This window comes from Gorilla gorilla, chromosome 11 (genome assembly GCF_029281585.2).
Source record: "Gorilla gorilla gorilla isolate KB3781 chromosome 11, NHGRI_mGorGor1-v2.1_pri, whole genome shotgun sequence".
Classification (NCBI taxonomy): domain Eukaryota; kingdom Metazoa; phylum Chordata; class Mammalia; order Primates; family Hominidae; genus Gorilla; species Gorilla gorilla.
Genome location: NC_073235.2, coordinates 79,678,878 through 79,696,437, shown reverse-complemented (window position 1 = coordinate 79,696,437; position 17,560 = coordinate 79,678,878). Strand labels below are relative to the sequence as shown.

General features: G+C 40.9%; 1 protein-coding gene and 1 long non-coding RNA gene across 10 annotated transcripts; one reads left to right on the top strand and one right to left on the bottom strand.

The window, feature by feature from the left end:
- Positions 1–526: 526 nt before the first annotated feature.
- On the bottom strand, positions 527–11,938 carry HNRNPA3 (heterogeneous nuclear ribonucleoprotein A3). 8 transcript variants are annotated; one of them, XM_019022010.3, is made up of 11 exons: positions 11,692–11,801; positions 8,822–8,944; positions 8,587–8,733; positions 8,295–8,505; positions 7,891–7,980; positions 7,712–7,807; positions 7,543–7,623; positions 6,628–6,768; positions 5,331–5,453; positions 5,176–5,243; positions 527–2,427 (listed from the first exon to the last, which is right to left on the bottom strand). In XM_019022010.3, the coding sequence occupies exons 1-10, from the start codon at positions 11,695–11,697 to the stop codon at positions 5,191–5,193; spliced, it is 1,071 nt and encodes a 356-aa protein (XP_018877555.1). In that variant the 5' UTR covers positions 11,698–11,801; the 3' UTR covers positions 527–2,427; positions 5,176–5,190. The 8 variants fall into 8 exon arrangements, with proteins under 8 accessions (XP_018877555.1, XP_018877553.1, XP_063551085.1 ...); XM_019022008.4 differs by having other exon boundaries at positions 11,626–11,781; XM_004032853.5 differs by lacking the exon at positions 527–2,427 and adding an exon at positions 3,155–5,082 and having other exon boundaries at positions 11,626–11,938.
- LOC129532120 (uncharacterized) lies at positions 11,312–16,898 on the top strand. 2 transcript variants are annotated; one of them, XR_010129630.1, is made up of 2 exons: positions 11,312–11,439; positions 12,180–16,898. It is a non-coding gene; the product is annotated as an uncharacterized lncRNA (long non-coding RNA). The 2 variants fall into 2 exon arrangements; XR_008677745.2 differs by lacking the exon at positions 11,312–11,439 and adding an exon at positions 11,874–12,000.
- The last annotated feature ends 662 nt before the right edge of the window (positions 16,899–17,560 follow it).

The following is a 17,560-nucleotide window of genomic DNA, read 5'->3' as shown; positions in this document are numbered from 1 at the left end:
ATGTGCTTAATAGCTATTAAGGCTAGAAATCCAAATACACACATAATTTCAAAAAAAAAAATTATCAAAAGACCTACCCCCACAAATGAATCCAAAACGGATGATCATTACCCACATCATCCTTACCCTTTTCCCTTTGTGTCAAACGGCAGTGTAGTTTAAGACTACTAAATTTCATGAAAGGTTTTCCCCAACTTACTCTCACCATACAGTACTGAACCACTCCACTGCCTTTCAAGATCAAGAAACTAGGTAATTCCAACATCTGTAATGCCCTCTCCCTCCTAGCAACTTTTTTCTCCTAGTTTGTTTCTATTTACTAACTCGTTTATCCTTTTTTCCCCCTCAAAGGTTCATAGATTCCTCACATGTATCACCCAAATATCTCATATATTCTTTCAAGATCTATTTTAGGCAACAAGGGCTGATAACTTTAAAAATTTTTTCTTCTTCCATGCCTATTTCCCATGGCTTGTTTCCCATATAATAGAATCCACATCTTTAAAAATAACTGATAAAGGCTCACTCCAAGTTTCCTGTTGTTTTATTACTTACTGGTAAAATAAGTCAAAATATTCACCTATAGTGTTTAAGTCACATGAACATTGTGAAGTGACAAAACAACACACACATTTCTAAAAATATTTTAATGAAAAAGTTATCTTTCTGTAAACATTTCATTATACTACAAATGAAACATCTGAATCCATTACAGAACACTTCTGAATTCTTAAAAATCAGAAAACATACTTGTTTTAAAGTAATTTCGAATATTTAGATAGGCTAACAATCCTTACATTACCCTTGCACACTGGCATGCTTATTCACTAATTTGTGTGACATTACTGGAACTCCCAAGATACTGTCAGGTTTTAATTTGTGACTATTATGTACTGGAACTCTTAAAACCAAGCCTATTTCAATTAGTTACTTAACAAATATACTTTATTACCACATATTCTCCTTTAGGACATGAGTATAAATTCAGCTTTTTAGAAGTGTAATATTAGAAGCAGTAACTTACAAATTGGTTTAACAGAATCAGTTTAATCTGCCCCAATCACTTATATAACAACTTTTTTTTTTTTACTGCTGCTACAACTTCTGAGAATACTGTAGTTTTCAGAAACGACAATGGAACTGTTTAAATAAAATAATTTTATTTCATAAAAAGAAACTAGAAAGAACAATGCCCTTAAAAAATAAAAATGTTTGCTTCACTAAAACCATGTTGTGAAGGAAATTCATCAAAGGCTGTTACCTTATTCAACACGCGTAGAAATTGGGTTCTGATTTAAATAGAGCCAACCAGTCATTTTCTGAGACTAAACTCTGGCAAACTGCTTCTTCATGTAGGGAATTGATAATTTAGAAACTAGTTTGCATTTTCAGTATTTGTCTCCAAAGGATTTTTTTAAGTAAACTAACCGCCTAAATTGTTAAGCCCTTTTGGGGCAGCAAAAACAGCCCTTATTACCCATCAACAACCAGTTTGAACGGTAATTCAGTGTTCTTTGGGAAAATGTGTTTTTACAAAGGAGCACTAATTAGGACCCTACTGCTTAACAGATGAACCAAAACAAAAAAGGAACGAAAATGTAACCTATTGGTCCAATGAATTCCCTGAATTTAAATGCAAGACAACTTATGAGGCCACTTGAAGACCAACCTTTATCCATGACATCTGGTAACTTTTCTTCTTTGAGATGGGGTCACCCAGGCTGGAATACAGTGGGGCAGTCAGCTCACTGCAGCCTCGACTGCCTGAGATCAAGGCAGCCTCCCAAGTAGCTGGGACTACAGATGTGTATCACCAAGCCCAGCTAATTTTTCTATTTTTTGTTGACAGGCTCTCACTATGTTGCCCAGGCTCGTCTCAAACTCCTGGACTTGGGATCCATCTGCCTCAGCCTCCCAAAGTGCTGGGATTACAGGCGTGAGCCATTGTGCCTGGCCCTGGTAACTTTTAATGCTCCTTTGAAGGTGTTTTCCTAGTATGAGGATGGGCAGCTTACTGAGTCTGTTGTGTGTCATGCTTACACACAAAAACGGTTTTCACAAAAGCTGAAGCTACTTTCTTTTACCAAAAATTGAGTTTACCCTGAAGACACTAAAAATGAATTGTATACACAAGGAGTCACAACTGACTTGATATGAATACTTATGGCTATTTCGCAGGGGAATTTTTAAAACTAAGGTTTAAAACGTGTAGGACATGGTACCAAGGTAGTTTTCAGTTGAAGAATTTTTCCAATGTGCCTACTAGAGAGGGACAAAGTTGTGAAATATGTAATGTAGACTTGCAGGGAAACAAATGGTGTCATCAGGTTTTACTGTCAACTACAAACCTTACCCAGCCAGAAACCTTCGTATTTTAGATGGTAGGAAAGACATTCCTCATTTAGGCAAGTAGGGTTCTCATTCAACCTGCAAATCAAAAAGATTACTCTTACCTTGCTTTACAAAAAATTACTCTTTAATTAGTGAAAAAATTCAAATTCAAGCCTTACCTAATGCTTATTGCCCTTCCTTGCAGGTCTAAATGCTAGACCTAGTGACTGTGGCAACTATCTCTCATTGATGTTCCAAAAGGCGAAGAGCTCCTTCCTGCTAGACTTTCTTCGATATTTCAGTTGTAATAAGCAGATTTAACTAGCTTTTGGAAAGTTGCTCACTATCATCATAGTATCTTATGCCTTCACTTCTCTGTAGTTGAAGCTCTTGCTGCTGCCTTGTCATTCTTTATTTATGCTGACTTGTCCAAACACAAAAGGCTGCTGAAGTCCTGTCTTAGTGAGTTTCTGTGATCCACACTGTGCTTAAAAAGCACATCTTAGGTCCTTTAAAGCTGGTTAAATCGCTCTCCTCATGGCTTACTTTTCCACACTGTTCACAAGAGCTAAGCTAATACAACTTATAAACAGGTCACATACACAGATTTCACCTGCTTATAGGTTGTAAACATCAACTTACTGTAAATGTTTTCACTATAATACTAGTTCCAGAACATAGAAAGTTGGTTAACAGTACAATTAACCTCATGCCATTAAAGGATACTGTCAAGGTTGTGTCAAACAATTTCACAAACATAAAACAGGAAATGTTAATCTCCCCCATTCCTTTAAACTTTATTTATATGAATAAAAGAACTTGAGACAATTTAGCTCAATTTTAATGTTTCCCAAGCATTATTTTGACCAGGTACCCAGGTTTAAGTTATGAACATTGACAGTGTCCATTATATAACCACACTTGAAGTTATTAAGGACTTAACCATTTTCTAATATTAGCCTATTTTCTACACTGCTTTTCACATATATGCCCATTAACAAATGGAATGTCTGTTACATTTATTGGTTTGTGAATGTTTCTGGAAAACTGCAGTATGTGTGAAGACCAATTTCCATGCTGGCATTGCATGCATCCAAATATTAATGCACAGAGGCACAGAATTAGAGCAACAAGAGAGCATATTCAAACACTAGCACGCCCCATTCCCCTTTTTATTGCTTGTTTGCTTAGTACTTCTTAAAACAAAAAGACTTGAATTCAACGTTCAACTACCAAAGAGAGTAACAGCAGGGCACATACTCAGGGCTCGAATGAAATTGTAAGCACTAGCTGGAGCAAAACAGTAGACATTGGTTTATATTAATATATGTATATATGACCTTATTAACTAAAACTCTTCTCAACCAGGGCCTTCCAAACAAATTGGTAACAACATGATTTATGTTGAAATATACACAAGAAATAACAGTGTGTTCTTTGGGAATTTAAGAACTCAGACTATCCAAATTTGAATTCAGGTCTGTAGGAAGTGAGAAGCCTGTACTAAGCAACTGTGCTACATTTCTGCTGCAGTTAGATTATTTTGGACAATTATACCTAAACTATCCTTGGTTTCATCCAGCAAAATGTATAGAATACGAACAGGAAAGCATGCCAGCCAGTTAGGGGTTTAATAACACATGATTTTTATTCTCTTGCTCTGAAAACTTGTATCAAAAAAAAGAATTTAAGGAAAGTAACTCAAGATTTATGGGCCTCTTGTGCTTTAAATAAGAAAAAAAAGGTACCCACTAATTTGCTCAGATATAGCAGGCTTAATGGTTCTATATTTTCAAAAGTTTTTAAGAATGGTTTCTAACGTAGGAGAGGGAAAACATCCACTATCCCTTTTCAGAATTTAAATGGAGGGCAGTAAACATTCTTTACACCCAAAACCTATGGCAGCAGTTCAAATTTGACCAAGGTAAATGTAGAATAGAGATGTTCTAAACACAGCTGGGACTCAGCAAGTCTAACACACTAAAATCATATGATTACATTTTAAAAGAAAATGCACAAAAACCAAATAGGAATTTTGAGATTTTTTTCATTTGAAGGTAATCTTAATGCTATTAAATTCACAAATGCTAATTTAAATACCCAATCCTATTTATCTAAAACACACATTGCAAACACACAAATTATCTATTCTCTCCACATGTCAGCGCCCATTCATATCATGGTTTGGAAATGGGGAGAATAGATTCCCCTTAAACTGCAAGTCAGCAGGTGTTTCTTTACAGTTAACTTTAGCAAAATTCATACAAAATAGTAATTAACAATGATCTTCTTTACTTGTTAACTCACAAGGAAACACCTTCGAAACTGCATTTTGTTAAAGTTTCTGTACTAAAATGTAGAAAAACTGAACTACACAAATATTGAAAAGTTAAAAATTCCTTAATTTTTTATTCCTGGTACCACTACCACAATTTACAGGGCAATATACCTGATGTAATGAAAAGAAAAAGAAAAAGACAAAGCTACAACAGATAAAGACCTCAGGAATGTACATCTAATTGACACTACATTGCATTAATCAATAGCTGCACTTTTTGCAAACTGTGGCTATGACAGTCCTGAACAAGAAGGGTTTCCTGTTTAAGCTGCAGTAACTTTTCTGACTATGGATCATCGTTCCTTCTGTGGCAGATTTTTACAGTTCCTCTAATGCATTTGGGACGACTGTCTCAAAGTAACCTGCAGCTTTCCTGACAACTCCTCGCTCTCTCTCCTGCTAAGAACTGTAGCCTGTTGAATAATACAGGATAAAAAAATTATTACACTCAGTGAACAGTTCCACATATTCTTTTATCATCATAATAAAAATTTAAAGATACCTACCCTTTTCTGCTGTTTTTAGAACCTTCTGCTACCATATCCACCACTTCCACCACCAGATCCATAACCACCTGAAAATATACATAGTATTTTAAAAGAAATATACACATTTTTTAAATTAAAAAGGCTCTAAAGGATTGATTTAAGAAAATACTTACCACCATAGGGACTGCCCGAGCTTCTTCCACCAAAACTGCCCCCTTTCATGGGTCCATAATTTGATTGCTGTTGTCCACTATAATTTCCAAAATCATTATAGTTCCCACCACCACCATAGTTACCTGAAATCAGAAAGGTTTTATGTGTGGTTTACCTACACAATCATCATTTTCCCCTTTTAACGTATGTAACTATTATCTTTTGAGAATTATGGTAGCATGCTTATACACATCACTGTGGTAGCACCACTTGGGGTAACTGATGTCAGGATATTAAAAGACCATCAACATTTTGTTTATATTAAATGCTATCCTCTAGGCACATGTTCTCTCTACCATTAACACCATTAAAATTGCCAGTGTTCCATTCACTATGATTCTGAAGCAGTATAACATTTAAAACAATGAGAAGGCATTCTAACTTGTTAGAACTTCACTATCTGTCACTGACATGTTAATTAGGTCCAACAAAACAGTGCATTCCTAAGAAAGCTTTTAACAGTATTCTGGGTTAATGACCTACACTTGCTTGCTTAAACGCTTCAACTACCTGTGACATATTAAGACCCAAAGTACTTTGTTAACCTGGGCCCTAGATGGCAACCTGCTCACTTCAACACGTCTGGAGTATTCAAACAATTTATTCCTGGTTTTCCAGTTTAAAAGTACCAAGGAGTTAAGTAAAATTTTGGCAATAAATAAACTCCCAATCTTTTACATGTAAAACATGTACTGAATACTGGTAAATGTCCATTTTTTACTACTCAACTAAAAATTCAGCACATTTGGCTGAGTGCAGTGGCTCATGCCTGTAATCCCAGTATTTTGGGAGGCAGAAGCAGGCAGATCATAAGGTCAGGAGATCGAGACCATCCTGGCTAACATGGTGAAACCCCATCTTTACTAAAAATGCAAAAAAATTAACCGGGCATGCTGGCATACGCCTGTAGTCCCAGCTACTAGGGAGGCTGAGGCAGGAGAATCGCATGAACCCGGGAGGCGGAGATTGCAATGAGCTGAGATCATGCCACTGCACTCCAGCCTGGGCAACAGAGCAAGACTTCATCTCAAAAAAAAAAAAAAAAAGAAAAAAGGGAGCTGAGTACATTTGTACATTTTACTAAATAACCAGCAAAGTCAAGAAAATTTGGTTTGAACTACCTACCATTTTAGTATTTTTCTTATAGAACATAAAATTTGATCAAACGCTAACTTTTAACACTTTTCAAATATGTGTCATGGGAACTGTTAGCAACACTGAATATTTAACATTTAAATAAAACAAGTGAATGCTTACCACCGCCAAAATTTCCTCCTTCATTGTAACCATCATATCCTCCACCTCCACCATATCCACCACCTTGGTTTCCATATCCTGGTCCACCACCACCATAGCCCCCTCTACTACTATAACCAGGACCACCGCCATAGTTGCCACCTAAAAAAACAACAAACAACAAATAACAAGACCACACAAAAACTTAAGTGTATAGTCACGTTATTCAATTCTGGTGTGTGTGTAAGAGACTGGGTCTTGCTCTGTTGCCCGGGCTCAAGTACAGTGGTGCAACCACAGCAATGCAGCCTTGAACTCCTGGGCTCAAGCCATTCTCCCACCTCAGCCTCCTGAGTAGCTAGACTATGGGCATGTGCCACCATGTTCCCCTATTTTATTTTTCTAGATATACGGTCTCCTTATGTTGCTCAGACTGGTCTCAAAATCCTCACCTCAAGTAACCCCTCTGCCTCAGCCTCCTGAATAGCTAGAATTACTCAACTCTGGTTTTATATTACATTTAAGCCACTGGCAAATAAGCCAATGAATTGATTTAACACTCTGAAGCCTGGTAATACCTAATAATAATAGAGTATCAAGTATCTGCACTAGTAAGAATGGAAAGTAAATGTGTAACCATCTTCTGATAGTAAAAAAGAAAATCAGTTTTCATTTTACAAAATTTCACTAAGAAAAATATAGTCTCAGACTTAATGGAACAATTCTAGCTCAACCCCTACTACTTGCTGAAAAAGAGCAGCTAATGTCTCTCCAGGGGAAAAAGGGTTCCTGTTCTTCCATGTACAGTTTGGAAATACACCTTAACCATTAAGCCACCGAAGTTTTAACTAAAATTAGAAAAGTGTAATAAATACTTAATTTTCAATAAGTAAAGAAAGTTAAAATATCAAACATCAATGAAAATAAGCCACCTACCATCACCTCCAAATCCATTATATCCACCATCACCTCCTCCATAACTACCTCTGCTGCCACCACCTCCACCACCATAGCCTCCTGAGGAAAAACAAGAAATGAATTAAAATAATATATTCAACTTACCAAAATGTCAGGTATCCATGTACTTAGAAGATAAACAGCCTACCTCTTCCACCAAAGTTTCCACCACGGCCAAAATTACCTCCACCACCTCCAAAGTTCCCTCCGCGACCCATAAAATTGCCAGATCCACCTCCACGACCTTTAATACAGGCAAGGGAGATTTTTAAGAACCTTACAAACACCACTCATATCCACTGTATACATGTGTATGGTCCTACTCACCTCTCTGTGATCCAGCAGACTGCATCTCTTGTTTAGAAAGGGCCTTTTTCACTTCACAATTATGCCCATTAATAGTGTGGTATTTCTGAACTAAATTTTTTTTTAATCAAACAAAACAGAAAGTTATTTTATGTTTGGAAAAGCACATATATGAGATACCCTCTGTCATTATGTAACCCATTAAGACATAATCAGGTAGTGACTCTGGTAATGAAGGAGCATTCTGAGATGTTAATGTTTATTTCTTGATCTGGATACTGATTACACAGGCAGACACTATGAAAATTGACTATACACTATAAATGCCATTACACGCAACAGAAAATTACAATTTAGCAAATTTAGTTCAAAACAGAAAAACCACTTCTACTTTCTCATTCAAGTTACCATATATTGCTACTTACCAACAATTTTATCAACTGTATCATGATCATCAAAAGTTACAAAAGCAAATCCTCTCTTTTTTCCACTCTGCCTGTCTTCCATAACTTCTATGGTTTCAATCTTGCCATACTTTTCAAAGTAGTCTCTCAAATTATATTCTTCTGTATCTTCTTTAATACCACCAACAAAAATTTTCTTCACTGTTAGATGGGCACCAGGCTTTACAGAATCCTACAAATAAAGTAATATATTAAGTCAAGAAACAAAGTTTCACAACAATTTCACATATTACACAATGTATTATTAAAATACCTCTCTAGAAACAGCTCTCTTTGGTTCCACTACACGCCCATCAACCTTGTGTGGTCGAGCACACATTGCTGCATCCACCTCTTCAACACAAGAATAAGTCACAAAACCAAAGCCCCTGGAACGTTTTGTTTGGGGGTCTCTCATTACCTACAAAATAAAAAGTTTTATAACGTTGAAAACACCTCCACCGGTTCTCTACACCCCTTAGAACCCTTCTGTTCTCTTAGTAACTTACCACACAATCTGTGAGTGTGCCCCATTTCTCAAAATGTTCTCTTAAACTATCATCTGTAGTTTCAAAGCTCAGACCACCAATAAACAGTTTTCTCAACTGCTCTGGTTCCTTTGGATCATGGCCCTGAGAGAAAGAACCAATACTCTTAAGTTACCTTACAGTAGATGAATTAAGATGCACGAAGAGCCTTTAATGTACTTTAAGTAATAAAATCAACATCAAATTCCTGTGACAGTTAACACTTTGTCCAGTTAAAACTTTGACCAGACACCGGCGCCATGTCTCATGCCTGTAATCCCAACACTTTGGGAGGCCGAGGCAGATGGATCACCTGAGGTCAGGAGTTCGAGACCAGCCTGGCCAACACGGCGAAACCCCATCTCTACTAAAAACACAAAAATTAGCTGGGCGTGGTGGCGGGCATCTGTAATCCCAGCTACTCGAGAAGCTGAGACAGGAAAATCGCTTAAACCTAGGAGGCGGAGGTTGCAGTGAGCCAAGATCATGTCATTACACTCCAGCCTGGGCGATAGGAGCGAAACTCCGTCTCAAAAAAACAAAACAACAAAAACTTTGACCAGAAATAAGACTTCAACTGTTAAAGGGGCTAACTTATGTCAAGGAAACCTATAACCAGCCTTTCAAATGCCAACATCACTTCAACTAAATTGAAATCCAAGACAATTCCAGAATCAAAAAATCGCTTCATTTTTTAAAAGCTACAACTGTCTGAGAACCTTTACTTTAGAAGTTGCTAATAAGTCATTTTCTAAGGCACTAAACTGTTGGAGAAGCAGTGTTGCATCTATCCCATTTCAACTCTTCTCAGTCTACAACCTAACATGCATTTAATTTTTTTGTTTGTTTTGTTTTTGAGACGGAGTCTCGCTCTGTCGCCCAGGCTAGAGTGCAGTGGCGCGATCTCGGCTCACTGCAACCTCCGCCTCCCGGGTTCACGCCATTTTCCTGCCTCAGCCTCCCGAGTAGCTGGGACTACAGGCGCCCGCCACCGCGCCCAGCTAACTTTTTGTATTTTTAGTAGAGACGGGGTTTCACCGTGTTAGCCAGAATGGTCTCGATCTCCTGACCTCGTGATCCGCCCGCCTCGGCCTCCCAAAGTGCTAGGGTTACAGGCGTGAGCCACAGCGCCCGGCCCATGCATTTAAACTCAAAACTGTGATGAAGAACAATCTGAAAGTTCTGAATGTCAAACTTACAGAAACTCACTGCTTTCAAGCAAATTAATTTAAAACAGGCATTTCTAAGCCAAACCAGCATTTCCCAAAAAAACTGAGGGAAAAAAAAAAAAGCCGACCAAATAGCTTTCTATAACCCATGTTTGTTATATGCTGCAAAAATCTGCAATTTACAACTCAATTTTAAGAGTCACAACTAACTGTCCAGTTGGACTTACATTAGGAATGGTATGTATTGTCTGACTATAATAACGGAGTACAGCAAAACAAAAATAGAGATTTTTAAGAATTAAGATGTCTTGAAATTGTTTTATACTTTAGTCAAGACATTTTAACACATTGCATGAACTGTCATTTAATGCATGCATTCATTGTTTCCTTCACCCGAAGTTCTTAAATAAGGGGCTAACATTTACATTCTAATGTCTTCCTGTGTCTCCTAGAGATAGAGATGTTAAACCATTCAACGTGAAGAGATTGTCACATGCTAGAAAAAAACGTTCATAGCCTAAAGCATTAATTCATGTAATCTCATCTTTTCAAGTCTTGGATAAATGTATTCGATTGACAATAACGAAATCGACAAAAATATTTAGGATTCACATTAAATGTACTGCAAAAACGTGAAAATTTCAACTCTGGTTGCAGTCCTCTAAATAAAATTCCAGGAAACTACAACCAGAGCCGACTCAAAGAATGGGAAAACATGAAGATAAAAAACATTTTTAAATTCTTCCTTAACATACTATACTCAAATTCTTCTCCACCCACCCTCCTCAGCGGCCGGAGCCGGGAAGGAGCTGGCTGGGTTGTTTTTCACATCTACACTCAAATTCTCAAAAATTAAGTCCTTCGCCCACATGGCGGTTTAAGAAGTGTAATGTAAGTACTTTAGCAAAAATATATTAGGAAGTATTTTAAAGCAGCAAAGTTTTTAACAATCTCGTATTTCCAACAGGATGCTGCGAAAAAAAGAAAAGGCCAATTATCGACTTCTCCTCGCGGAGAGGACCCGTAAAAGGCCTAGAAAAGCGTCGGCAGAACTTCAGCGAAAGCACTACCTCCCCATGCTTCGAGGCCATTTGCGGCTTTTTCTGCCGGGCCGCCTCCGCCCTCTTCCCTCCAATCCCAGGCTCGCTTTCCCGTCGGCAGAGCGAGGCGGCGGCCATTGCGGGCCAATGCGCCATTTCGTAACGCGGCGGCGGATCAATGTCAATGTGGCCGCCGCCCGCTTGCTCGCTCGCCCGGATGTGCCTGCTCGTCCCCTCCCCTCCCCCACCACCTCCTCCCAACCGCTCCCTCCGGGGCCCGCCATGCCGCCCTCGGCCTCGCTTCGGAGGCCGCGCAGCCGGCAGGCCGGCTTCCCTCCCGAGGCCTCCCCGACTAAGCCGCGCCTCCAAGGGGCCGCCTGTGCAGCCGAAGGTGAAGGCGAGGCGGGCGAGGGGCCCCAAGGAGGTCTCCAACTCTCGCTCCCCTCCCCCTCCCACAGCCTGTCTCAACGCAAGAGCGCGGGACGGCCGACCCGGTCCACCCGGCCTCCCCGCTCCCACCGAACCAGGCCCCCCATGCCGGCCATTCCCCACCAACCCCCCGCTCTCCCCCTAATACCTCCTCCCCCCGGCGGCGACGGCGACGGCCGGAGTCGGGCTGGGGGCGACCGGGCGGCGGTTTTACCTCCATTTTGAGACCGGACTCGCCTCTTCCAACTCGAGTTCAATATGGGACCGAGAGGAAGAGGCGGGGCCAGTCGTCACGTGACGCGTTTTCCGCGCGCCGCCAGTCTGTTGGGGGAGGAGCGAGTTGGGAAGGGGGCGGAGCCAAGCGGGCGCGAAGAGGGACTGGACCAGCGGGTTGGCGGGCGGAGGGCGGAGGCGCGGCGTGCCGCGGGAGCGCGCGCGCCTCGCCAGCTTTCAGGGGAAGAGCGCCTTTGCCGCCGTTCGCGTCAGGGCGAGTTCCGGGACGTCAGTGCGGTCTCCGCCAATGGTGAGCGTCCACGTAGAGAGAACGCCTTGTGATCGCGCGTCACCAGAGAGAAAGGCCTTTCTCTTTCTTCTCGCGCTTGTCCCTCCTTCCTCACGCAGGCCTCTAGTTCTCCATTTCAGAATTCATTCTATTCCTGTGCCCGAAATACAACCCACGTTTTTCTTGCTTGTAATTTAAAGGTTGCAAGAAAAACCCCTCGGCCCCTCGGACCATCTTTCCTGTTTCCAAATGCCGGGGACCAGTGTCTGTGACTGCGCCGCCCACCTGAGGGCATGTACTGAAAAGCCCTGCGACTCCGACATGTGGGACTCACAAGCACCTTGGACAGGCCTCAAAACGCGGCTGACATACAGAATTTTTACCATTAACGACCTGAGGCAGGACTGGTGGAGGTCAGTTCATTAGTTACTGATCTCAAGAAACAAGTCAGGACTATTTTCTAATGTGCTTCTTTCAAGTTAGTGTGGAAAGAGCTGATGCATCTGTTGTAGCTGACGGAATTTAAGGAGCTGAATAATTGACAAGATTTCCAGAAAAGCAGGGTCGCCAGATAATGCTACCTGTTTGCGAATAATTGTTACCGTAATGCTCTAGGGAGCTAATCCTTTCTCGGCCTAGTCAGATGATTTTAAATCATTTGATTTTACAGAGCTTTAGTTTCAGTTTTTTAAATGAAAATGGGGATGGGATTAGGTCATCTTCTAACACCCACGACAGCCATAAATTGATAATCTATGGATCCATATTTAAAGTTACTGATAAAAATAACCACAATTGACCAGCCTCCCTTCCCTGTTAGGAAATGCTTTATATTTTAATTTAGCAACCCATGTGACCAACTCTTTTAGAATTGAACTGGCTCTCCCTAGGAAAGGTTAGAAATCTAATCAGTTATAGTAAGTTTCTGTTAACAAATGGGGAGTGGTCGACTTGGAGTTTGGAAAAGGGGAGCGTAAAGTCTAAAAGTTTGTTAATTTATCTAGCCGTTGCTCCAGGAGGACCTGTGTTATCGTTTGGAAACATTTACAAAGGGTATTTTTGTGGGGCAGAAAACAGTTAGCAGTCCTTAATGTAATTTGGTTGAAATAACCGTTCAAACCAGACTCCTCCTGTTGCTTTGATTCCTTTTTCGCAAACTTTCTTATATTCTACGTATCCAGGTGCTCCTGATGGCCAGCAATAGACTTGAGACATTGGAAGAATGTATAGTCTTAGCGTCTATTTAGTGTTAAGATTTTGTAAGTCTAATTACTGTGAAATAGTCCTGGTAACTTTATCGATTCTGGATACAAAGAAAAATACAAAGTGAAAGACCTTTGGAAATTGCTATTCACACCAGAGTACCCTATGAGACATTACATAGGTGATCAAGAAGAGTGATCACCTGGCTGCACTTTAGGGTATGTTTGTCCAGGTTTTTCTAATAAGTTAATTCTAATCAATAACTTTTGTTCTAATTAATAACTTTTGTATAAATGTTAATGTTAAATCGCGAAACAATGTGGGATGGGATACTAAGTTCTCTCCAGGAACATGAAATGTCAGCCCATTTATTCACATCTTTTTGTCCTCCCTATTGTATTGGTCCAGATTTGTTGTTCATCCTGACTGTATGCTGTTTTTAGAAATTAGTTATTTTTTATGCTTTTGTGTGAATAAGCTCTGGCCGGGCGCCATGGCTTACACCTGTAATCCCAGGCCTTTGGGAGGCCGAGGTAGGCAGGTCACCTGAGGTGGAGAGTTTGAGACCAGCTTGACCAACACGGTAAAACCCTGTCTCTACTTTTAAAAAAAATACAAAAATTAGCCGGGCATGGAGGCACACGTCAGTAATCCCAGCTGCTTGGGAGACTGTGGCACGAGAATCACTTGAACTCAAGAGGCGGAGGTTGCAGTGAGCTGAAATTGTCCCACTGCACTCCAGTCTGGGTGACAGAGCGAGATTCCGCCTCAAAAAAAAAAAAAAAAAAAAAGGCCGGGCGTGGTGGCTCACGCCTGTAATCCCAACACTTTGGGAGGCCGAGGCGGGCGGATCACGAGGTCAGGAGATTGAGACCATCCTGGCTTACATGGTGAAACCCCGTCTCTACTAAGAATACCAAAAAAAAAAAAAAAAAATTAGCCGGGCGTGATGGCGGGCGCCTGTAGTCCCAGCTGCTGGGAAGGCTGAAGCAGGAGAATGGTGTGAACCCGGGAGGCGGAGCTTGCAGTGAGCCGAGATCACGCTGCTGGCTGGGCGCAGTGGTTCAAGCCTGTAATCCCAGTACTTTGGGAGGCTAAGGCGGGCGGATCACCTGAGGTTAAGAGTTCGAGAGCAGCCTGGCCAACATGGTGAAACCCTGTCTCTACTCAAAATACAAAATTGGTCGGGTGTGGTGGTGGGTGCCTGTAGTCCCAGCTACTCAGAAGGCTGAGGCTGGAGAATCGCTTGAACCAGGGAAGCGGAGGTTGCAGTGAGCTGAGATCGTGCCATTGCACTCCAGCCTGGGTGACAGAGCGAGACTCCATCTCAAAAAATAAATAAATAAATAAACGTAAGGTCCAGTTGTGTCTCAGGTACAAAAACCACTTTTCCAGTCCTTGACCCTGTAGGGCACAGACTTGAACCTTGGCTATGGTCTGCACTTGCAGCCCTGACTCTTTGATATAAGAAAGGGAGTGTATGGGATGGGAGGAGGGAATGAGGGTCCTAGGGTGAGATGGGTGGCAGACAAACTTTATATCAGGCCCTCTCCTTTATATCATGACATACAGAAAATAATCATTTTTGTGCAGCATAGTAGGGTAAACTAGAAGATATTTGGAGGCATCTAAGTGGTGGTAATGTTTTCTTTTAAGCATCTAATTTTGATAAAATACAAAGTATTAGGAATGATATTAAATACTGAATTTGCATAAAACTTTCAAATTAAAATTTTCCGTGTTTTTTAGTGATCAACTTGAACTTGTTCCTGTGAATACATTTTGATATTAGGTTTTATGGTTGAAGTGGCTTTATGCAGTTTCTGATCTAGACTTTTTTTTTTCTTAAGACAGTCTCACTCTGTCACCCGGGCTGGAGTGCAGTGGCATGATCTCGGCTCACTGCAACCTACCACTCCCGGGTTCAAACAATTCTCATGCCTCAGCCACCCAAGTAGCTGGGATTACAGGCCCATGCTACCATGCCCGGCTAATTTTGTTTTTGTTTTTGTTTTTGTTTTGAGACAGAGTCTCTCGCTGTGTCGCCCAGGCTGGAGTGCAGTGGCATGATCTCTGCTCACTGCAACCCCCGCCTCCTGAGTTCAAGCTATTCTCCTGCCTTAGCCTCTGAAGTAGTAAGGACTACAGGTGTGCACCACCACGCCTGGCTAATTTTTGTATTTTTAGTGGAGACAGGGTTTCACCATGTTGGCTGGGTTAGTCTGGAATTCCTGATCTTAAGTGATCCGCCTGCCTTGGCCTCCCAAGGTGCTGGGATTATAGGCGTGAGCCACTGTGCCTGGCTGGAAGAAGGTAACTCATTTTGTTTGTTTTTGAGACGGAGTCTTGCTCTGTCACCAGGCTGGAGTGCAGTGGCGCAATCTCGGCTCACTGCAACCTCCGCCTCCCGGGTTCAAGTGATTCTCCTGCCTTAGCCTCTCAAGTAGCTGGGACTACAGGCGCTCACCACCACACCTGTCTAATTTTTTGTATTTTTAGTAGAGACGGGGTTTCACCACGTCAGCCAGGATGGTCTCCATCTCTTGACCTTGTGATCCACCCGCCTCGGCCTCCCAAAGTGCTGGGATTACAGGCATGAGGGAAGAAGGTAACCCTTAAAAGGGAGGAATTGTAATAAACTATAAGCTTTGTTATGTGCCATTATATTCAGAATATACCAAAGCTTTATTTTCTAAAATCTTGATTTTTAAATAAGGAGTTTATAAAGTAAAACACACACAAAAAATCTTCCCCCCCACAAAATCCTATTACATAGATTTGACCATGATCAACAACTTATTACATATCCTCTCACATTTTCTTGTTGGCCTAATCAATGCTTATATATATGAAACAAACATATTTGTTTTATTTTTACCAATGTATGTCTAACTATCCAGATTGATTTGAAATTTCCTTTCTTTTCCGCTTAACAAACAAAGTTATTTACCAAACTCTTACTATGTGCCAGGCAATGCTAGGTGCTGGAAATTCATGATAGTCACTCACATTATTGAATACTACTGTATACCTTGTAATGGGCCACGTACATTGTGTTCCTGATTTCATTCCCTTAATAAACTTAGGAGGGTAAATTCTCCCTAATCTGGGATGTAGGGAAGTTGAATACATTGACTAAAATTATATAGGCCCTGCAAGTAAAGTGCTGAATTAGAATGTCATATAATCACTGTATTTACATTTTAATATTCTTGAAGGTAACAACCTTTTCTTTAAAAATCTATCATACATTTGGGTTGTTCACTATGTTTCTTATGTTTCCAGAGACCACTACAGTGATTGGCTCTGTAGTAGGCAATTCACTTATTTATGGAATATTCAACATTAGATATATGAATCATGGATGACATATTTTGGGTCCCCTTCAGTGCCCTGTTGGACCTTGATATGGTTTGGCTCTGTGTTTCCATCCAAATCTCACCTTGAATTGTAATCCCTGTAATCCCCACATGTCAAGGATGGGACCAGGTTGAGGTAATTGAATCATGGGGGTGGTTTCCCCCATGCTGTTCTCATGATAATTAGTGAGTCTCGGGAGATCTGATGGTTTTATAAGCATCTGGTATTTCCCCTGCTTGCACTCATTCTCTCTCCTTCCGCCCTATGAAGAGGTGCCTTCTGCCATGATTGTAAGTTTCCTGAGGCCTCCCCTGCCATGTGGAACTGTGAGCCAATTAAACCTTTTTCTTTATAAATTGCCAGTCTTGGGTATTCATGGCAGCATGAGAATGAACTAGTACAGACCTACTGCATAATTTGTGGAGCCTTGTGCAAAATGAAAATGCAGGGTGCCGTGTTCAAAAATTATTAAGAATTTCAAGACATGACATCAAAGTATTAAGCCAAGCCAGGACCCTTATAAGTGCTGGACTCTGTGCAACTGCAAAGGCCCGTGAAGTCTGCACAGTGCCCAGTATAGTGCCCTGTCTAGAGCAGGTACCTGGTCTCTTTTCAGAAATTTATTCACTTGCCATCTTGTATTTACTTCCACTTTCTCGTCAGCACTTATTTCTAAAGTGTTCCTAATCTAGTTTCTGTCACAGGCTGCCACTCATTTCTTAAGTGTTCCTAGTTTCTGCCACAGGCTATTGAAATTGTTTTTCCAAGGTCACAAATGATTATCTAACTGTCAAATTAATATCCCTATTCTTAAATGTTAATCTTTCCTGACCTAGGGATCAACATTACTGCCTGTTCATCCTTTTTTTTTTTTTTTTTTTTTTTTTTGAGACAGAGTCTTGCTCTGTTGCCCACGCTGGAGTGCAGTGGCACGATCTTGGCTCACTGCAACCTCTGCCTACTGGATTCAAGCGATTCTTCTGCCTTGGCATCCCAAGTAGCTGGGATTACAGGCATG

Coding starts and splice junctions, on each gene's coding strand:
- HNRNPA3 (XM_004032853.5), bottom strand. CDS start 11,697: ATGGAGGTAAAACCGCCGCCCGGTCGCCCCCAGCCCGACTCCGGCCGT. Junction 8,945..11,625: donor GTCGCCGCCGGGGGGAGGAG/GTATTAGGGGGA, acceptor TCTTTCTCTCAG/GGCCATGATCCAAAGGAACC. Junction 6,769..7,542: donor TAATGGATTTGGAGGTGATG/GTAGGTGGCTTA, acceptor TTGTTTTTTTAG/GTGGCAACTATGGCGGTGGT.